This window comes from Neophocaena asiaeorientalis, unplaced genomic scaffold, assembly GCF_003031525.2.
Source record: "Neophocaena asiaeorientalis asiaeorientalis breed wild unplaced genomic scaffold, Neophocaena_asiaeorientalis_V1.1 scaffold171, whole genome shotgun sequence".
NCBI classification, from domain to species: domain Eukaryota; kingdom Metazoa; phylum Chordata; class Mammalia; order Artiodactyla; family Phocoenidae; genus Neophocaena; species Neophocaena asiaeorientalis.
In genome coordinates, this window is record NW_020174013.1 from 778291 (window position 1) to 801803 (window position 23513).

The 23513-nt window shown below is 40.1% G+C and overlaps 1 protein-coding gene across 3 annotated transcripts in view; it reads left to right on the top strand.

The window, feature by feature from the left end:
* The window catches only part of CRIM1 (cysteine rich transmembrane BMP regulator 1), a 210317-nt gene that overhangs the window by 49050 nt on the left and 137754 nt on the right, over positions 1-23513 (top strand). For all 3 annotated transcript variants that reach the window (XM_024753592.1, XM_024753593.1, XM_024753594.1), the window contains exon 2: positions 216-389. In XM_024753592.1, coding sequence (XP_024609360.1) covers positions 216-389 — 174 coding nt within the window. The remainder of the gene's footprint in view (positions 1-215; positions 390-23513) is intronic.

Here is a 23513-nt window from a genome sequence, read left to right on the forward strand (position 1 = left end):
TTTTTTTTTTTTTTGGCGGTACGTGGGCCTCTCCCATTGCGGAGCACAGGCTCTGGACACGCAGGCTCAGCGGCCATGGCTCACGGGCCTAGCGAACCCGTGTCCCCTGCATCGGCAGGCGGACGCTCAACCACTGCGCCACCAGGGAAGCCCTCAGACGGGCCTTTGAATGAAGCTAACAAGCAAACATTATGTGGTTGTTAATTGTTTTACAGATGAGAACTGGGATGATGACCAACTGCTTGGTTTTGAACCATGCAATGAAAACCTTGTCTCTGGCTGCAATATAATCAATGGGAAATGTGAGTGTGACACCATTCGAACCTGTAACAATCCCTTTGAGTTTCCAAGGAAGGATATGTGCCTTTCAGCTTTAAAGAGGATTGAAGGTAAGTACACATTTTCAGTTATAAGTGTTAGCATTGTGTAACTCTGAGCAGTGACGGTATTTGAGCTGGAAAAGGCAAAGACAAGCTTAGAGCAATTGGTAGCTTTGATGATCTCAAACAAGATGCAGAATGTTGACTAGGTACGGACGTGATGGCATTGTGTGCCTGTGTGTCCACGCATGTGTGTGTTTCCTGAAAGTGGTGGGATGGTCATGTTGTGGTAGTATGGCCAGGATAGTTTGTGCCAGCCTGCCTAGGTCACCTCTGCATAGTGGATGATTTCACATGTGGCATGCTTGAGGTCAGCATCTGTTGTTACCACGTCCATTCCGCGTGATTTACCATAGGATGGTGCTCCATGAGGAGAGCGCTAATTAGAAATGCAGCTCATCTGGCAAGAACGTGCATCTCTTTAGAAGAGGTGGGAGATTTGTGCAGTGGCGATCGGAGGCTGAGATTGACTCAAAATCATATAGGTGTGGATGGGTCATTGGGTGCTTACCCTCTGGAATGAAGTCAGAAATCACATTAAAATAACAAAATAATGTGGCCCATAACTTTTATACATTCATGCATAAAACCTAGAAAGGAAATTTAGGAATTGAAAATATGAAGTAATCAAGTAATTAGGGGTGGCATGCCCAGAGCTGAGTGCTGTGCCTTGCCACCAGAATTAACAGAGGATGTGGCATGGGCTTGAGTCTCAGCCCTGCCCCTGATCAGCATTGAACTCTTGCTGAGCCCCAGGTTCTGCTCAGGGAAAAAAGAAGACTGAACAAGACTTTCTTAAATATACCTTTTGTCTCTACAATGCTGCTGCTCAAAGATGGAGAAGTTGGTAATATAGTTTGGAATACCCAGGATTTTCCAAGTCCAAAATCAAGCTTATAAGGGCAGTAGAGCAAGGGCTGAAGTTTTTGAATTGTATTAAGTTTCTCAGACATATTAAATGGTAGTAAAGAATGGGAAATGTGCAGTAGCCTCTAAAATAGCATTTCTCTTTGTGTTTACCAATGCTGCTGAATCTTTAAAAAAGAGTACAATAGAAAACAACAGAAATGAAATTTTGGGAACACAGAGAGTCTTAGATAACATTTATTCTAGTCCTTAAATTTGAAAATTGAAAAACTCAGCTCTACACAGTGGATGGCTGACAAGCCAAGTTCTAACTATGTAAAGTCTTTTTTGAATCACATTATGCCATAGACAACACAGTTACCAAACTCGTTTTTATTTTCTTGCGGCTCTTTGCTCCCCCGTCTTCACCCCCATTGTCCGCTGAAAAAATAGTATATTTTGCCAACTTCAGTGTATAAACTTCCAGGGGTAGAGTTGAAGCAGTCAAATGTCTATTAAATTAATTATTCATATAGATTTTATCACGTCATATAAAATAATACAGCAATTTAGAGTATTACTTTTTGCTGTTCTTATATTTCACAAAACTGTTTTAGTCATATTTCAGATGCCTCACCGTCACTGTCATTGTCTTTGCTGGAGCTGATTTCCGTGTTATTTAACACTGTTTTCTGAGCACACCCTCTTTATTGCCATCTAAGTTGTTGGAGATGCAGCAGATTTTGAATCCAAGTTATCACAAGAAGTTTTGTTCCAAAACACGGTGTCTTTTCACATAAAACTAGGACGGTTACATTTTTAATTAGTGAGGTGTGTATTTTTGATCTTTACAGTGTGGAGATTGTATTGATTTTTCAGGTGTTTCTGAAAAGGCTGTTTACAAGATCCAGCACTTCCAATTTTGACATCATTCCCTCAGGAATAATTACTGTGGCTGATTAAATTTCTCTATGCCCCTCCTCCCCTTGTTTTTTTTAACAGATTCTGTCTGATGGCCTCTTCATAATCCAAAAGTAGGATTGGTTGAGGTCATTTAAGGTTTATGTATCTTCCACAAATCGTACTTGTTTTTTTTTTAAATAAAGCACTCTGTGATATTTGAGGCCTTGTAAGAAATCAATATTGGGGGATTTCCCTTTCCTGAGAGATAATTTTGAAGAAAAAGGTCTACTTCTATTCAAGTATATATTGCAAATGAAAGAGTTAGTGATGGTATATCACTGTATATGATTAAATCATTAATAAATGCAATGAAGACTTGGAATGCTATAGGAATTTAGGGCCCAAAAATTGTGACCTGGCATTATCTGATAAGGTATTGTAGAGGAGGAGGAGTCTGAACAACTTGGAATTTGGATGGTGATGGATTCCAGGAAGAAGAATGATACGGACAAAGAATAAAATGTACAAGTGAGAGTTGCTTGACTTACATGAAAGACACTTGGGAAATGAATCTAAAAGAGCAAGTTTATTTTTTTTTGCCATGGAAATAAAAGCGCCAAATCCTAACCACGGGACCACCAGGGAACTCCTGTAAAAGAGCAAGTTTTTATGTTGATAGGTAATAGGAACGAAAGATGGGGAGGCAGGACAGGACCAGATGATGAAATGTCTTCCACGTGGCTCAGGAAGGTTAGGCCTGGTGATAGGAGCTATCAGGAATCACTGTAGGTTTATGAGCCGACAGCAGCAGAGCATGGAGAAATCAGTGTTAGGCAGATTGGGGTTTTGGGGCGTGGAAGGAATTTGCAGGTGGAGCTTCTGTTGGAGAGCTCGGTGCAGCTTGTTGGAGAGCTGTTTCCGTTATTTAGATGTGGTGTCACAAGAGACTGGTCTAGGGGATGGCCGGGGAAAAGCAAGGAAGAGATGGAAACACGCCATTTTGATGGAAGAACGTCCAGTATCTGCTAACAGACAAGGGAGGGATGAAAATACAAAGATGATCCTGGGGTTCCTAACGTGAAAGAGTAGAAGAATGATAGTACGAGAAACAGAAATGGGAAAACCTCTCAAAAGGTGGAACTGAAAAATGAGGTGGTTGTTTTAGAGGGATTTAGGGTCAAGAGACACTTTAAAAATATGGAAGATATTACAGCATGTTTGAATGATGACAAGAATGATCTAGTAAAAAGGGAGAAACTGATAATGTAAGAAAGATGATGACTGCAGGAGCAAAGTCTTTGAGGAGGGAGAGGAGCAAAATTGTTCCTGTTCCTCAGAGATGCATAAAACAAGGTCATCAGCTGATGTTGAGGCGGAAGAAGGGGTGTGAAAAATTGGGGAGGGAGAGGAAATGGAAAGTAGAAATCTCAGAGGGAGGACGAGTGAATTAAGTAGGGAAATGTATTAGGGTCGCCTGCTAGTGCTGATAGCTTACTTGAGGTTATAAATTTGAAGGGAGACCAGCCAGCACAGTTGTGCGCTTTTCCCCAGCTCTGGTGCATGCAGTGGAGGTGGAGGGTTAGGATTTAACCAGGGTTAGGATTCTTCCTGATGAGTCTGATATAAAGAGAAGGGTACTGAGATTGAGAGTTACGCAAGAGAGTGCTTATGGTGACTGGCCATGCCATTGCTGCTGGGAAGGATACGGCAGCAGTCAGTAGCAAAGGAACAGAGGCAGAAGTTGTGTAGATAAATGCAACACCTGCGTGTAGTTGGTATATCATGTGATTGCATGTGCTTTAGGCAAACAACGTGTTATTTTTTTAAGGGGAAGAGGAAGAATGATCTGAAATTAGTGATGAGAACAAAGAGGACCCCTACCCCACCCTCAGGATTTATGGCATGTGGGCGGTGAAGCCGTCCCCACTTGAGAGGACTTCAGGGGATAGAGAGCAGTCAGGGAGGAGTACCCAGGTTTCAATTAGAGCACAAAGGTGAAGGGAACCATCTGGAGGGGAGAACGACAGCAAAGGGGATTTTGGTGATGACAGTCCACGAGTTCTAGAAGGCACAGTAGAAGGATTCGGATGGGAGGGTTGTGCAGAGCATGGGTGATTTTGCAGAGCCAAGGAAGATTGAGTCCAGAGATGATGGATGACCTGGTAAGTTTAGACTTAGTTCTTGAGGTTTGTTATGAGAAGGTGAATAGTTAGTTCTAGTTAAAGCCTTCCTTTGAGGACTGTTCTCTGGGGCATTCTGTAGTGTGAAGGTATGTATGCAGTTGGGGATGGGGCAGAAGGACTAGGGTTCTTGCCAGAGCATAATGAGATAATGTGGGTCCCCATTACTACGTTTTGTGAGCATGAATTTCTGAACATGAATTTTAAGCATAATTACAACAACATTTTTAGAATGTGTGGAAGTCATTGCAAGGCATTTCAATACCATATTTATAGATTTATGGAGAATAATGGCAATATCAGGGTATTTAAAAATGTTCTTGTGTATTATTTTTGTTTAAAAGGGAGGGTATTGGTCCTGGATTTTAATGAACACATCATCATAAAGTCAGTTTGTCACAGATTTAGAGGAAATAGGATACTGGATAAACAGGCAGCCAGGCCTTTGTACGGAATAATTTGTCAGAATTATCTTTGTTTCTCTGAGGAAGAAGAGAAAGACTGATAAAGGGAATGAACTGCAAGTCATCCCACCTTGATCTTAACAAAGCTTTTAGTTTTATGCCATACTACCTGTTTATCATTGGTTTGGTACATGCTGTACCGAGCTCCACAAAAGTTAAATTGATACACCATCAGAAGAGGGGACCACATTAACAAAAACAGTACCAGCCTCTGTGGCTGCCACAAGGGTTTTCTTGAGGGGCCTCTCTGGGCTTGGTAATGGTAGTTAAAGTTGATACGAAAGACTTCCATGATACAGTGAATAAGTTGGACTTTTAAGTTTGCATCTGACTACAGGTTGGGGTAAGTAGCTTTTGTTTTCTAAAAATATTACTATAATTCAGAGTGGTTGTAATAAAGTTGAGAAGTAATCAGAAGTATGAAATCATGCCAGATTCAGAGAAGGATGTAAAGCACCCTAGAAAACATTCGTCTGTCGATCCATCCATCAGATATTCATTGAGTGCCAAACATGTACTAGTCACAGTTCCAGTTGCTGAGGATACAGCTTTTGTGGAGCTCACACTCAGAAGGGGAGGGGTGACAATAAACACAAAAGTGAGCAGGAAAGTATCATGGAGTATGATAAGAGCTATGAAGAGTAATCGTCAGGATGATATGATAGAGAATTACTGGGTTGACTGGGGAAATTGTTTTAGATAAGGATGTCAGGGAAGTTTTTCATGAAGGAAGAGCATTTGACCTGAAATCTGACTGTAAGAAGGAGTTGAACTTGTGCTGATCTGAGGGGAGAGAAGTCCACACAGAGGACACCGCAAGCGCCAAAGGTCTAAGCTGAGAGAGAGTTTGGTGTGTTGAAAGAATGTCGAGAAAAAGCAAGAAGGTCAGTGTGGCTGGAATGTCATGGGGGTGGGGGGTGAGTAAGGGCCAGGTCACACAACGCCTTGTGTCAGATAACGATGAGGTGTGTAGATTTTTTGATGAGTACATAGGAAAGCTGTTAAAGGATTGTGAACAAGGGTGTAACGTAATTTGGTATGTGTTCTAAAAAATGAACATGGTAGAGAAGAGACTGGGAAGAGGCTGGAAAGATGCAAGAATGGGAACTCGTCCACAGGTAGTGTTCAGATAAGAGATAAGGGGGACTCAGACCTGAGAGCTGGAGATGGAGAGATGGGTGGGTTTGAGATGATTTGGAACTAGACTTGTTGATGACTTGTTGACTTGATGACTTGTTGTAGACTTGTAGACATGTGGGGGTGAGAGAAAGAGGAATCCAGGAGAACTCTTAGATTTAGGGTTTAAGCAAATTGTAGTGCTCTTTACTAGGAGCAAGAGCAGATTTAAGGAGGACTGAAGAGCTTTGTTTTGGATAAATTTGACACCGAAGTAGAACTGTTTGTCATTTAAGTAATTTTTGATGTAATTAACTCATTAAGTAGCATTCATATACATAGCTTCATGATAAGTATACTGAGGGCTACAAAAACAGACATACATCCTTGAGGAAAAGTCAGCCCTTTCCACAAGGAGGTCTGACCTTGTTGGGAGATTCTAGAGAAAAATAAAATCAACCCAAATTCACACTGATATGTCACCAGGCAGAGTCTAGCCAAAGGGATATCTGTGTGGGATCCATAAAATATGTTCTTAAATATACTTGTTTGACATCACACATCACGTGGATTACTGGAATAGTTTAGGTGCTGTGGAACTTATTCCTGTTTGGAGCTACGCAATGAACATTTTGCAAAAGGAAGAAGACACTTGGGACTTAAAGTCCTCCTTTGTTTTAGCTGAAAGCACTTAGAGGTAATGTTTAAAGTTTCTAATTTCAGGCTGTATTTAATTATTTTTTCTCTATAAGATATTTTAGAGAAAAGATAGTCAAAAATTGTCATGCGGTATTTTATATCATTGTCTTACGTTGAGTGGACAAATAAGAAATGAGAACTGCTATACATTCATAAGAGAGGGGTAAAGCAAGGAAGGCTTTGTGGAGGAATTGGGAACCAAGTCCAACTCTGAGAAATGCATTGAGTGGTTCAACAGAAGGGAAAGGAGAACTGAAGAGCAGCATTGGAGATAGACAAGAGAGGATGGACAGAGGGAGCCAGATGGAAGGGATAAAGGTGGCAAGTCAGTGGGCTTTAGTGGCTGATTGACTTTGGAGGATGGGGAAGGAGATTTGGGGGGTGAGGGGTGATTGTCAAGATAGATGCTTGGCAGGGGCATGATAGGCTATGTATAGTGGTGTCATATACTAGGATGTGGAATACAAGGAAAGCAGCCTTATGGGAGGCAGGATGAGCTGGATATTGAGTCTGTTTTGTTATGTTTGATGTATCTGTGGAGAATCATGGGAATATTGGGAGTTATGGGTCTGGAACTCAGAGATCTGGGCTGGAGATAAGGATTCATGAGTTATCCTCCCAGGGAGAGTACAGTGCTGTCAATGACCTTGGAGTTTATAAGTGATGGGGGGAGTATGAGCACTTTTAGGAAGATTAATGTGACAGTAATGTGCTTAATGGAGGAAAAAGAGCGACTGTAAGTGTTAACACACCAAAATCAAGACGAAATGACCTGTGCAGCGACGGTGGTGCCGGAAGCGTCGAGTGCTCTGTTAGTATAGTGGAAGGAAGCCTCAGAACTGTTAATGTCAGCGGACTGAAAGTTAGCCTGAAACACAGCTGTTGGCACTCAACGTAGTGGGATGCATAAAACAGAATATATCATTTTAATTAACTGATCGGTTATTTCATTGATTTGTGCCCCCTTATTCAAGAAAGACTTTACAAGTGTTTGAGTCTAGGAGAGCTGGTCAGACCCACCTGAGATTAGAGCCATCCAGAGTAGGAGTGCTAAGATGATTAAATAATGGGATAGGAAGGTGAAGGGATAGCATTATAGTCGTAGACTCTTTGAGTCCAGAAGGATCCTCTACTCAGCATTCTCTACAAGTGCCTTCTGAGGCTGGTCCTTTCATTTTAGAGCTGCTTTAATTCTTCATTCATTCATTTGTTCACTCAAAAAGTATGTATCAAGCACATGCTATGGGTAACTGAACCTCAGATGCCACCGGTTTGACTTTGTTTTGCCTTTAACTGAAAGACCGTTTTCTAAATTGCCTGAAAGGTCAGGTGCATAAATTGACTCGCATTTTAGATCCACTGTGGAAATTGGCTTTTGATTTTTTTTCAAGGTATTTTATAAATGTCTTAAATGATATTTATAAGCATTTGTCCTGTCTCGGAAACTTACACTGCATGATATGTATGCTGAAGCAGAAATTAAGGATTAGAAAGAATATGTTTATATGGGCTTTTCGTATCTGTATTTTTTCTGCTGCTTAAAGCAAAGGGAAGTTTGATTTTTACATTGTAAGGCTGTATCCTCTGAAGCTAAACTAATTATGACACAGAGACAAATGGCTTCTGTTTAGTAGACTTTTCTTAAAAATCCAAATAGCAGTTGCTTCAGAGCCTTAAGCTTTATTAATTATTCTGTGCCCTAAATTTACTATTTCAGTCCTCCCTAAGGAAATGTTAACTATTACGTGAGCTTCTTACTCTATTTTTAGTTTTCTACATTGCACTTATTTTTTTCACACAAGTAAAGTGTAAGTGCTAAATGTTATTCTTGGTTGTTACCTTTTTCTTGATCTGTAGCCTACAGTACAACCTGTGCTGTGTGGCCTAATCACATATTCTAGCTCTTGATGCCATCTGTAATGTTTGTCAGTAGACACACATTTAATTAGTATGTAGAAAGAATTATGATTCTCTCTGCTTTTATTCACAGAACTTTTTTACTTAAAAGTTTTTTGTTGGGCTTGCCTGGTGGCGCAGTGGTTGAGAGTCCACCTGCCGATGCAGGGGATGTGGGTTCGTGCCCCGGTCCGGGAAGATCCCACATGCCGCGGAGCGGCTGGGCCCGTGAGCCATGGCCGCTGAGCCTGCGCGTCTGGAGCCTGTGCTCCCCAACGGGAGAGGCCACAACAGTGAGAGGCCTGTGTACCGCAAAAAAAAAAAGTTTTTTGTGGGGGTGGGATGCTCACAAAAAAGTACCCAAAGAAAATATGATCAAAGAGAGCTGGGCATATTACTTAATATCCAGTCCATCTTTGAGGTAGCGCAGCAGAATTCCCTCTTGACCCTCTCGCCACTGGAACAGTGCTGGATGGAGACACTTTCATCTGTAGCAAGAAATCTGCTGCCATCCCATAATACAAGTACAGAGATGACAGAGACACTCAACTCTGTCCCAACCCGAATTCCCACACGGGGCTTGAGGTCCACGGTGAGCCCTGGGTATCACACATAGGAAATTGCATAGGTTTCTTAAAGTTGAGAGAACTTGACCGTCATACAGAGATTTTGATTTACCGGGACTGGACCAGGATGGGCGAGTCTGCATTTCCAACCAACCCTCGGGAGAAGCTGTTACAGCTGGGTTTTCACCACACTTTGGGTAGCAAAGTCATAGAGGGTTTATGTGAATCTGCCTCCCTGGATTTGCTGTACTGCTGTGAGAGAACATCTTGCCTTTAAGTAATCATTGGACTTACTTTCTAATACTTCTTTGTTTTTAAAAACAGAGCCTATGTATAAATTGCTTTACTTCAAATATTAATACATAGTAATGGTTTCATTATACGACTTTAAAAACTTTTTTCCAAGTAAATATTAAAAAGAAATTAAAACCCCACTGAGACATTTCATACTGCCTGTGTAAGATCACATGGTGAGGAACAAACAAATTCCCAAACTTTGGATGCTGGGGAAATTGTTTTGTTTTTAGTAGAGATGATTCTCTATATAACTTTACCTTTTTGACCTTTGCTAAACTTTAGAAATATGTCTAAGACCTTATATCTATGAATTTTTTTAGTTATATTTATCTGCATGGTATTAAATATCACTATCCCCAAATCTTTCATAATATAGTATTGACTATAGTAAAAATGATCCAGTGTAATCATTAATTCACCGGCTTAGACATACTGAGAGTCAAATTAAATGTTCTCTCAAAATATAACTGCTGTGTACTGTAAGATTATGATATAGCAGCATTAAAATTATAAGGTCCTTACAAATTATCAGTACTATAATTATTCCGTTAGAGGGCAGGTAGAAATGGAGATAGGTGTTGTACATATTACAAGGTTTATGAAGTTTAGGGAACTTCGGGAAGCACTTGGTCCTTCAAAACTGCTGTAACATAATCCTCGATAATAAAATATATGTACTGAACTACCAAAAAAAAAAGAGAGAGAGAATCTCTCAAACTCTGATTCTTACTTATTTTGAAGCCAGGCATTCTGTGTTGCAGGGACTGCCTTCTCTGCTTCCAGACATTCATATGCACCGATTCACAATTCTTAAGTTAGTCATTTACTTCATTAAAACTACTCATTCACAGATTCTATTTTTCTTAGGCTAGGTACATCTGAAATCAATGTTATGCTTGTGAATATATTGCTTTAGATTATCTAAATTGTTTTAAAAATATATTTTTGAGGAATTAAGTTAACTTTGTTTACCAAGTTTAGAAACACTAACCCTTCCCTTGACCAAATAAAAAAACACATTTAACCTTACCTTCACCTCCTTACCTGATCAAGGTCCCCCTGATTTTGATTTTTGCTTTAGCTGCCCAAATGCCATTAAAGGATACTTGTTTAATTAAGGCAGTAAGGCTTTTATGCAACTTTAAATCTGTATTGCTGTTACCCTTTATAAAAAGCCACAAGTTGATAATGTGATTATCTTTCCTTTTTTGGTTCATATATGTAAAATGATTTTGAAATCTAAATACACGTGTTTCACTTTAAATTCCAGCAGCATCCTGGGGAAAGTGTAGACAAAGTTATTTATTTTCTAAGTGTTTTATTTAGGTTGACAACCAAGTCAGTATTTTAGAGTTTTATGTTTTGGGTACAAATTGTTATTTTGATGTCTTGATAACTGGTACAGAGGGGGAAAAAAAAAACCAAAACAGCTACCAAGAGGCGGAAACCAGTTTCTAGTATCTGGGAAATCAAAACAGGAAACTTGGGGAACTTGGATAAGCCCAGTTGGAGAGGAGCAGTTGGCTGAATAATTATATAATTATACCTGCATTTTAACTGTTGGAAGTCATGCAGTAACCTTCTGGTGGTTGTGATTTCTTGTGCCTAGCAGAAAAAAAAGTCATGATTAAATATGTTATATCCTTGTGCTAAGAGAGGAGAGAGAGGAGAGAGAGAGGAGAGAGAGAGAGAGAGAGAGAGAGTGTATGTATATGTGTGTGTTTAGAGGGGCATTTCATTCAGTCATTTTGGGGTTACAATAAATGGTGTACAATTTTTTTTTCAATCTGACCCTTAGAAGATGCTTGCTGTACAGTTACAGGTAAATAGCCAGTACTACTTTGTTCTGTTTATTGATGTCCTTCCCCATTGTTTGCTTTAGCTCTTTAGCTGTCCTTTCAGCCCATCTCTTCTGTCCCAAGTTGTGTGTAGCTCAACCATCTGTCTGTCCTCTTCCTATACCTTCTCCCAGGTTAGTGACAGGAGTACCAGAAATTGTAGGTGAACAATTTTTTTTGCTACAAGTGTATGCTTGTTTCAAGATTAAATACCATATGCTTAGTAATACTGTTTTAAAAAACGCACTCACTGTTAAAAGGCCAAAAAGCAACCTGACACCTTTAGCCAGAGAAATGGTATTCTTTGGGGACCATGCTGAAAACTGTATTTCCACCTAACAGGGATGCTTAAGAAACATTCATCTAAAGCTGGCCTTTAGCAGGTTAACGTTTTAGCTTCTGGGTAGCACTGAGTGGTCCCTTGTGGATTTGTGGTTTCTGACTTGGCTGTAGGTGACCTCTCAGTTATTCCCAGGGCTTGGCGTGTGCTCTGTCACACAGAGCTGCTGAGTTGCTGCTTTGCCCAGCTGTGTCTGTCTAAACGCTGGCCCCCACAAAGGCTTTTCCTGACATGAGCAAAGGGTCTGGAATCCCAGCCCAGGAGGCCTTCCGAGCTGCTGCAAAGGGAGCCGAGTGGGATCCACTTCCCAGAGCAGGGCCTCTCTGAGAGGAGTTACAGCTGCCCCTTCTGTGTCCTCTGGCCTCAAGCCAGCTGTCTCCATCAGATTCGCAGAGGGTGTGGACCATCAGGAGTTGTCTTTCCCAAACTCAAGCCATTAAAACTTCATTAATTCGTGTAATCAGTATTCCCAAACCATAATCTGGGGTTTTGGACAACTTAGGCAAGCTTGGTGGATTGTATTTGTTCTGCTTATGCAAAAAAAAAAAAAAAAAAAGTCTGTTCAGAGGGAAGTTCAAGAAAGAGTTTGGGAGCACGATCACTTTAGCAGGAATTTGCATTGCATCAAAAAGTGATCATTTCAGATGTTCTTATAATTTTATCAATATAGGTAAGGATTCTTTGGTAGGTAGTGTGTTTTTTCCATTTCCCAGCCTTGCCAGTATTTACCTAGTACCTTGATTAAGAGATCCTCCAGGAAAAAGCAACAACAACAAAAACTTTTTTGAATAAAGAGGGTTTTAATTTTTAAAAAAAACATGAAAATCTTTCTGAATGGAAGGAGACAGCCACGAATGCATATAATGACCCATAAAGATATACCTCTAGGCAAAGCTACAATTTCCTCAACTTCTTCCTGTAGGCTAACAGAGCTAACTTAGGAGAAAATGGTAAAGACTGCCAAATTTGTCTTTTCTCCCCTAAGGCCACCCCATTCTGTTCTTTCAGGTTTTTCCCACCTCAAAAGCCCAGCATCCTTTCTGTCTTTACCACTGGCACCAGTAATCTAGGAAAATGTTTAAATACTTACCTCTTATTGATCTATTACACTCTAGAATGTTGCTTCATCCCGCATTCGCATTATAATCCTTTCTAATTGTGAAATTCCTATTGAAGGAATTCAGCCCAGGAGGAGGAGAACTCTTTAGGATGGAGCAAGAATCCCTAAAGTTAATCCTGTCCCTTTCAGACTGTGTCCTGCACACCTGGGGAGCATGGACCTGGGTCCAGCCCAGCTGTACCAGGGCATTCAAGGCAACATGGAAAGGATGTTGCCTCTAGTGGGAGAGATGAGATGGGCACACAGGCAGTTGTAATAAGGGCAGAGTGGCCATTCCCAGTCTGAATAGTGTTGTACGTGGTTGGCATTCTAGAAGATACTGATAAAAAATAAAGCTTAATCAGTTTACAAGCTATTTTGTGATTTATAGAACTACTATATTTACTTCCAGAGCTGGTGCTATATCTTCTTTGTGAAATGTATACTTTCTCAGGAAAGGTATTTAAGAGCACTAAAATTCAATATTTGGGGTTTTTTTTTTAAATTGGAAATGCTCTAATAAAAGGAAGATTTGACTCATTCCTTAGTTCATATTGACCACTAAGATATTGTTCTGAGCATTTGGATAATTTATTTTGAAACTTATGAGACCATTCTTCTAATGGTGCATAGTCTCTAAGATAAGGATAGTGGATTCACATTGGTTGTTGAAACATCTAAAGCTGGGGATACACCTTTTATAGGGTGCCTTCCTGCTTTTGATTTTCGGTCTCTGTTTCTAAGTGTTCTTTGCATCAGGAGGAAGTAACAGTATAAGTAGTGCCTGTAAAGTTGGAAGAGGGAAGGAATTAACATGTAATGAATTAATATTTGTGAGTTTTTCAGAGACTGGAATGTTCCTTTAAATTGTGGATGTGTTTTTCATTTCTGGCTGATAACTTCCTGGTTTTCCTACACTTCATTATCCTTTTCCCTGTTGCTGGGATTTTTTTTTTTTTTTTAATTCCCGAAAAGCAAGTAAAGTGCTTTCTCCTTATCAGTAGCCTTTCTTTTCCTGTTGCAATAACAAAAGAACAATACAGGAATTTAATAATGTTAAAAAATTTACCCTTTTTCTGAATATATCCATGTATTTGTCTATAGATAAAATCCAGGTTTTATAGACCTAGAGAAAAGCTGCATGTTGGTAAAATGAGCTCATATTTTATCGTGTCCTTCTTATTTTTTTTTCCTTTTACCCAGTTTGGAAAATGAAATAAGGGATTTTTTTTCCTCATCAAAATCTGTTCCCATGGTCTGTTGTTAAGAGTCAAAGTCCTGAAAGTTAGAAAGATAGGTAAGACCAGTTGTTGTCCCCTTAATAGAAGGACGTTTCAAAGGTGTCTGGAAAACATTCTGATCTTGTTTGTGTATTTAAGTATATAAAAGATTGTTATTTACTCTCTTTGCTGTTTTGGCAAAAATAAAGTCCAGTCTGCTTCACAGAGCTTTTATAAATATCAGGGGTGTGTTTTTGCAACAGTAGACACGAAAGGAAGCTTGTTTCAGTGTTCTGATGCAGTTTGAGTTTATGGCAGAGGTGCATTTAAAGTGGCTTCCTCAAGTATCCTTAAAACCACATTGAGCAAGGGCACTGGTCACCTGTCCCATGGTGGTCCTGCTACGGCCTCAGAGGACCTGGCTGGCTTACTTCTAAAGGATGAAACAAAATCTGGGCCATTAGTGAGGTTTTTAAACTTTCTAAATACCTTACCTATAATATATAAAGTGATATTTATCTCTTTGGCAGTAAAAGGAAAATATAATATGATCCTATTTATATGTTCCCGGTGCCTTTTGGTGTTTGGGTTGCTAATCACAGTGGAACCTTCTGAATGTTTTCTAATTGAGAGCCAACTTATTTTTGTTCCATCAGGAATTTTTCAGACAAATTAGGCTGTGGTGTCACACCTCAGTGTGACATGGAACTCCCCAAAATTTTATGTGTTCTTTCATGACTCCTGGCCAGACTTTGTGTCTACCTAAATTCAGGCTGTATTATAGTGTTTTCCTCGAGGGTCTTTTAGATATATCAGTAACTAAGCTAGCATCTTTAATCCAGAGAGTATATCCCATATGGATCTATAATAGTGTGTTTATGTGCATAGGAAACATGTTTTTTCTATAAAAAAATTATACATGTCACATGTGCATTTGTGTATTTCCTGTGCCAGAAAGTGCAGTCTATACACGTATGTCCCATGTGCATGTATGAATCTACAGCTAGATGTATGTAAGCACATGTACACACATGGTGGCGTAATAGTTAATACATGGAAATAAATGCAACCGTAGGATTATTTTTTATCTTACCTGATACGTATATGTCTACATTTACTTATATGTTATTAAATATGACAGTGCTGATAATGGTGTTACCTTCTCTCATTAAGAGTTTTCTGAAAATTTCGCTCAGCTTTGATGGTAGAAATTAGTCATAGAATCTAAGCCCCAGCTCTACATTCCAACAGTTTTTCTTAAGAATTGGTGTCATATTATGCACTTTGTGAATAGCTTATAGAGGACAAGGCAAGAGTCTTCAAATAAATATTATTCAGACTCCTTCCACTTTCATTTCCCTTATCACCATAACAACCACACCCAACTTTGCTATTAAACCGTGTTGTCTATCTGCTTCCCACACGCTGTTTGAAGCTGACCCTTTGAACAGCAAAGGAAATATGAGAGATAACGTTGAAAATTGTCTTCCTTTTGTTGACATTTCTAGAGCAACAAGTCAGAAAGCTTGTCTCCCTCTGGGTAGACAAGAGGCTACGGGTCATGATTAGATGGTATGTCCATTAGTAACCGTGATGACTCCCAACAGAATTATTTAAAACATTCCAGTGAATAACTCAGAATTCTGGTAAACAAAAGGGGAGTGGTTGTTAACTGACAAACTGTTTCAATTTTCTATATATGGGAAGGCGACTACTAGGGAAGAAGGTAAGGATCAACAGAAAATAGGAGTCTCCACGTTTCTGAGGTTAGGTGATTCTGGATCACCCCACGTGAAATAGTGTTTCTCAGGAGCCTCCATATATGGCCGTTCAGAGCTCTGCAGTGGGAGTTCTTTGCTGTGTTTTACTGCTCTATTGATTGATGTGAGACCTCTATACCATCTTTGACACATCTTATAGTTGTATCACTGCTCAGTTCAGAGAGATTTTAATTAAATCACATACTGAGTTGATGCTTCATGGTTTTGAGTTACTCGTCTATTCCTCAATCATATTAACCTTTCCATCAAGATTTTTGCCAGCTCTTAAAAGAATTCCTTTCTTTCAGATATGTTTTGAAGACTTTGACTGATATGAGTGATACCACCAAATGCGGTGGCCCTTTGATAAACGTTTTCTGAACATAATGAAACATGGTTGATTTTGTTGTATTTCCCATGGGCTGAGGTACTGTTTTCTATTACCAGAAAACACATTTGAAGTCTTTATCAAATCTGATGTTAAGTACCTCCTAAGAAGAGAAATAAAGTGATTCTATCTTGCATTTATTTACTGTTATCTGTAGCATCAGAAATAAATGAATGTCTCCAGAAAAAAGGGTTATGAAATTACAGCACATAGACATATTGAGGGATTGGGAGGTAGTAACTGTGAAATGGGCTTAAAAATGACTTTATTCACTTAGTGGCATTTTGGAAAAACTTAAGCAGTCAGGGAAATGAGCCAATCTGTATTAATAGAGAGCATTAGAAATTTAAGTAAATCGTGTTTGAAAGCGATACCAGGATTTCCCTTGAATGCTTCTGAATAAATTCTGCTCGTTAAATGTCAGTTAAACATGTGTCAGTGGCATGCAGAAACTGAGAGGGCCACAGAAATACCCACTTCGGGCTTTAAAATATTGAAGTCCTTTAATGTTCTTTTGACCTTCAGTTAAAGGACATAGTCACACAGCAGAGGAAATGCCTCACATTCTAGCATCTGGGTTTGTTTCTTTATACTTTTTTGGCACGGTTACAACAGTAGAGCTTTTCTTTCCTTAAATTTTTTTCACAGTACAGTCAACACAGGCTTCTCACACAAGCGGGGAAGGACAGTTGTGAGGCCAAAAGCAATGTTTCTGCTCTGCCGTCCGTGGCAGGGCCTCACTGAATGGCTTGTTGTTTCATGGAGGGAGCCTAGAACCAGAAAACAAACAAACAGAATCCCACACAAATACAAATTTTGTATAAAGTTAGGTACCTCCACATGTGCACATAAACGTATGTGTACATACTCAAGACTTCATGTTAGCAGTCAGTGTCCTTTTTTTTGAGCTTCTTGAGTCGTTGCCACTGTTCGAGATATTTCATCTGTATATGGTTTGAGGATCTTCATCTGGATTTTTAGCTGCTCGAAGCTGTTTCTTTCAGAATTTTCTTCGGTAGCTTGAGAAGAGAACCTAGTTTAATTAAAATTCTTATAAAGTGTATGTATTTTGACATGGGTGCTTTATTTCAGCTCTGTTAGTACTCTTCAGCCATGTGTATCATTTATCACTAAGGAAAGGTCACTTAAAACTTTAGGGAAAGAAGCAATGGCATCTGATTTCCCATTGATTTAAATACTCATATCAAAACAGTAAGCTGTGGACATCTTCATATGTTCATGTTTTCTCAGCTTTACATCCAATAAGCTTCTGTGTGTGAGAGCTTTTCTTGAGATCTTGAATAATATGAAGCAGCATCCCCTAGGTGTTCTTTTCTTCACAGGAGATGAGTTTGGTAACATATGTCTTTCTTTACAGTGGTCACCTTAGCCACTCACTGCTGAAGACCCTCTGGCTTTGGCATCGCCAGTGCTTGTGGGCCATTTGTGTAGTTCTGAGTTGGAAAAGTTAGGAAGCAGTACTAGTACGCAGAGATGTTAACAGACTTAAAATTAAAAGTAGCCGTACTCGTATTCCAATAAAAAGATGTTAAAAAAAAAAAGTAGCCGTAAAAGTAGTTTTCAAAGCCGTCTGACTCACAAAAGTTTGTTTTGTCTGAAGTTTATGTATTGAATATATTTATCCTATAAACTCAAGTTGAAGGGGATAGTCATCTGCCCTTAGCAGATGCCTCTGTAGTTTCCCCTAATTTATTCATTCATGCATTCATTTTACACGTATTTGTGGAGTACTCACTCTTTGTCAGACATTGTGGTAGATACGGGGTGAACAAGACAGACAAGGTCCCAGTCACACCGAGCTTCCAGTCTTATGGGGAAAATAAATAAAAGCCATAAACAAAAGTATAATAAGTGCAGTTGGATAACAGAATGCTGAGACCAACATAGGACGGCTTGAGAAAAGTCTCTGAAGAGATGATGTTTAAGTGGTACTGAAAGTTAAGAAGGAAGTAGCTGTGCAAGGAGCCTAGGGAAGAACATTCTAGGCAGAGTGAACCCATACGCAGCAAGCCCAGTGAAGGAACGAGCTCTGTGTGCTGGGGGATGAAAGGTTTAGGGGCTGAAGTGTAGCGAGTGGGGTGGTGGAAGATTAGGGAGGGACTAAATCACAGAGACTCTAAGGTAAGGAGTTTGGATTTTACTCTAAGTGTGATCAGAAGCCATTAAAGGGTTATGAGCTTCAGGTGGAGATTGATAGGATGCTCTTTTTAAGAAGGTGAACTCTGGCTGCTCTGAGGAAAGTGTCTTGTAGCAGGAGGTAGGTGGAACCAGGGGGCTGGGGAGGGCACTGAGGGAGAGTCCAGAGGATGCTATGTGGCCAGGTGGGGTGTTGGCAGAGGAGGTGGAAAGAAGGGAGTGGATTCTGTGTGTCATTTAGAGGTACAGTTAAAAAGTCTGAAAGTGATTGGATTTGAGGGTCAGGTTAAGAGGTGGGCTCCAGACTGACCCCACGCTGCTGGCTTCAACAGTTGGTGCCATTTCCTGAGATGGGGAAGACTGGGCAACAGCTGGGTGGAGTCAAAGTTACCCTTTGAAATGCAACAAATACACCAAAGTAGGGGTGATTTTGAGTCCTTCTCTTCATTTAGTGATGGCGTTTGGAAATTAAGTCATTAACGTGTATCACTGCAACACAAGAGCAAAATTCTAAGACTCCATCTCGGTTGTGGTTCTTTAGCTTGGTCTTATGCTGACTATCTAATCCTCTGGCTCTGCCATAGGCAGTGTTTCTCTCTGATCTTTGGTGAATGCTTCTGTTTCTTCCCCAGGAGTGTCAACACAGCCCACACCCCAGTTTGCTTAGCTTCTCTTTAAAATTGTTCACAGATTCTTTCTGTAAGTTTCTGACAACACGCATCTCCTGTCTCAGGCATGATTGATCTGACACTAGGATCCCAGAGGGAACCAAGGCCACCTAGGGAAATGCAAGTGCATGTGTGTCCCTTTTCATGCACACTTGTGAGCTCAGGAGGAGGCCCCATGCTGTTCAAACCATTCTCCCAATCCCTTAGCTGAGGACCTGTGTTTGAATGTGGTAGGACCTTGCTATACTTTCTTAGGCTGTGTACTTATACCATATTTTGCTCTCCTGCATGCCTGCCCATATCCCCTGAAGGCAGAGACAGTGCTTGGCACCTAGAGGGTAATTAATAAATGTCTGATGATTCTGAAAAAATGGACGAAAACTAAATTATAAAAGATCACTCATGACATACTTTTAAAAGTTAGACTTTATCTTATAGTCATTGTGGATCCATTGCAGGCTTATAAGGAGAGGGGTTAAGAATAGAGAGTTAATAAAGAGATAGTAGAAACAGGTTGGTTGTCAGAAAGTATCCTCAAGTATAAAACATATTCAGAATTTGGAAACATTCAGGGTCATGATCATGAATATTAATTGCCATTGACCTGATAAGGAGAGAAGTCTGTAATTACTAGGGATATCCAGGTGATAGAAAAGAGGACACCGAGACTCATACTCTCTCTGTTTATCCTTTGAAAGGAAGAGACATAATAGGTTTAGTATTTATTGACCTGTCACTTGATTTTACTTATGCCTAATTTCATTTAAGCTTACCCTTTTGGCCCTAGTCACATTTCTTTTCGGTATTATTGCTGCCAGTTTTTTCAAATACAAAGGCAAAATCAGACTTGCTGTATGTAGTTGGAAGAAACCCTGGCACAGATCCTCCAGAAACCAAAGAGAGAAATTATTAGCAATATCCAAACCAGTAGCTGACTGGCTCAGATTCTTCCTCCCATGACCATTCCTGATTAATGGGAGAATCTGTTCTGTAGCTGAAAATCCTCTTTCCTGAGCCCAGTCTGTCCTGGCTTCAGAGCATGGCCAGCTGCACAGCGAAAGTCATTGCCAGGGCTCTGTTTCTGATTCTACCTTCAGCATGTCAGACATTGGTGGGCGGGTTAGGGAGCAGAGAGGTAGGAAGAGAATCCAGATCAATTTCGACATTGCAGCTGATAACAAAGACACAACAGCCTCTAATCAGAATCCCTTCCCTCACATTGGACACTGTGTCCCCTGCAGAAGCATGTCATTCTCCTCGATGTAGATGTTGTAATTCTTCCTTTATTCTTTTGTTCTTGACTCCTATCCAGGCCATTTAGCTCCTGTGTCTACAGTGATTAATTTGCTCTGTAACTTTTCCTGACAGCCTTTTCCTCACCCCTCTTCTTTCTTCCCTTATCATCTCTTCCTCCATACTTCTAATTTGTTTCTCTTCTATCTACCTCTATCATTGCATTTCCGCTATTACACTGAAATAGCCTTGTATGTTGGCCTATTTCCAGCAATATTAATGCACCTCATTTTTTTTTTTTTTTTGCTAACCTAAAATATTTACCCATTTAACAAAGTTAACGCAGTTCATGGAAGAATTGGTAGCCTGAAATAATAAAATTCTGTTACAGCAGATCATATATTTAATTTGCCTTTCTCTCTTGTTTTCCTTACTCTGGATTCTATCTAGTTTATTTCAGGGGTCTGTTATTTAGGTGGTTGGAGTTTGGGATCCTTCCAGGGTCTTCAAAGGTAAACAGTCTCCACTGCATCTGTGATATCTTAAAAACAGTAATAGGAAGACCCAGAATAAATTTGTCACAAATTCTTACCAAGAAGATTTTACTGCAGTGAACATTCACATACACAACAGTAAATAACATGTAGCCCTAGCTCAGATGCTTCCAGTTTTCTCGGGGAGGCAGGCATGAAAACAATTCACTAGAATAGAAAGTGGAATGAAGTAAGTATTTTCATAATTTGGAGGTGTAAGAAAAAGTCTCCGAGGGTGCTGAGTGATATTCTGACTGGGAAAGTCAGGGATAAGATTCCTTCCCAGAGAAGGTAGCATTTTATTTGAACCTTGAAGAATGGACAGGATTCAATAGATGGAGAAGGACAAAGGGCCCTCCAGACCCAGGAGGTGGGGTGGGAATGGAGAAGCACCCCACGTGTGCAGGGGGAGTGCGAATCTTCCCGTGGGGCTCGCAGTGGCCGGCACATTGCTGTGAGTGAGTACCAAACAGTGACGAAAGGAACAGGAGTAGGTTAGAATTGTCGCCAGAAGGTAATATAAGATCTAAAAGAAGAGTGGTTTCTACTTTGCAAATTTTAGAAATTTAAGCATGCTTATAAACAGAAGGGAGGGAGAAATTCAAGGCACAAAACAAGAGTGCGGGGCCCCAGATGGCACAACAGACTTTAAGTACTGATGTTTAGACTTTCCACGCATTGGCTCCTGTTCTGCCGTGTCCAGGCCCCCTTTACTATGTGAAGGTGGTAAAGCTGCTTAAACCAAGGAATCAGCCCCCAAAATGAGGTAAAGTTACCTTCTCTCGATAGGAAGTCACATCTACAACTCTCTGCAACTAAGTTGAGAGGATTCAGAGAACTGCGGTAGATTGCCTTGATTGAAAGTTTTGTTTCTGTTGGGTCTCAGTCCTCAAGTCGTCATGGATTTGTGACCTTGGGTAAGTCATTTATCGTCTCAGAGCCTTCCTTGCCTTTATCTGTTAAAGCAGGATGGTGATGCTGGACTTGTGTCCTAGACCATCACTGTTTAAAGTTGGATACAAATCCAGGCTCTCCTTTCTATCTCTTCTCCTCACTTCCCTTCCTCTCTCTTGTTGTAACTATTAAGCTGATTTATCCTGACATTATCCCTGTGATAAATATAAGTGGATGTTGCTAATTCAACATTAACATGTTTAAGGAAATTTTCTGACGATTCAATAAAGTGGTTGATAGGCTTCATGTCTAAGAAGGTATCCTAAAGTTTAAAATTAGACTTTTGGTCATACATACAGCTCTTTGTTATTAGGAGACATGGTAGTTTTGTTGAGAGAGGCCCTGTTGACTCTTGCAGTGTTGAAGCGTACATATACTTTAGTCAGTTTCATTAATAGCTTTGTCCTTTTGATTTACATCTAGTACCTCTTTGGAAAGTTGAGATTGATGTCAGCATGAGCACGTGATTCAGTAAAAACTGCAGCTCCTTGAAGTACTTAGGTTAATGTTGTAGTCCCCTATTTGCATTATTAACATGAGTACATTTTATTGCCACTTAAAATAGATTCCCTGGCCTCCCAGAAAAGGTAGTTTTGATATTGGCAACTTGTTAAGCTGCACTCAGGGCATTGACATTCCATGTTCTCTGTAATGTGCCAAGTTCTTGGTCTACTTATTTATCATGTTGAAGAGACTGAATGCACTGATTTTAAGACAGAGGGCTCATGCCAGGGGAGCGGCTAGCTCTTTTAATATTACTTTTCTTATTCCTGAAGCTTAAGTTAGAATCTGAGCATAAGGTTTCATTTTATTTTCTCTGGAGCCAATTATTATTTAAAGATGAGAAATGCATGAGTAAATAAATCAAAGAAGGACTTCTAGAAATACTGTGACACGGGTGCTCTGTGCAGCACATCTAAAATACCTCGGATGTGGTCATATCTGGTGATGAGATTAAGAAATGATGACAGCTCATAAATAAATTCATACCAAATTGATAGCTTTAAGGCCCAATGAGGTGATTGTTTTCTTTGTTCTACTGACCCTGCAACTTAAAAATCCTGTTCCATTCTCTGCTCATTTTCAACGTTCATCGCTTACTTCTGACTCTTATTTCCTCTTAGTCTTATTGTCTCCTGTCTTTGTATTTGTTTGAGCTCTTAACTCACACATGTTTAATTCTCTCCAACTTCCTGCCCTCTTTCTCCTTATATCTCGTTTTGCAGATCTTCCGTGGTTAAAATGTTCTCTTGCCAGAAAACTATATTAGCTTAATTCATTTGTTTAAAAATAAGTCTCTTGGGAATTCCCTGACGGTCCAGTGGTTAGGACTCTGTGTTTTCACTGCTGAGGGCCCGGATTCCATCCCTGGTGAGGGAACTAAGATCCCACAAGCCACGCGGCACATCCAAAAAAAAGAAAAAAAAGTCTCTTATTTCTGAGAATGGGACTGTGGTGTAATAATAACTAACATTTCTAGCATGCTTATCATGTACCGGCCGTCACCAGGCATTTATATGGCTTATTTTATTTAATAGACACGAGAACCCCAGGAAGTAAGTTTTAAAGAGGTGAAGTAACGTGCCTAAGGTCGCACAGCCAGGTAGAGGTAGAGCTAAGATTGGAACCCAGTGGGATCATTCTGGAGCCCATGTTCTTTATTAGTCGTTACTTTGTCTCAACTATTCAGTCCATCGAGATTTAAAGGTTTCCAGTGATGTCACTGCACCACACTAGACACATAAATGCTAGAACTGTAGCAAAGAACCCCCTTGGTCTTGCAGGACTGGGTCCCAGGTGTCGTTCGAGAGGCAGGTGTAGGTACTTCCATTACACTTTTCCTGCCAGTGCCTGACTCTTTTCGAAAGTCAGGGAAGTCTTCACGTCTAAGGAGCTGAAGTTTGAAGGATAAGAAAGAGTTTGCCAGCTAGGAAGGAGGAGAAGGCGTATAGATATGAGAAATGAGAGAATATGGG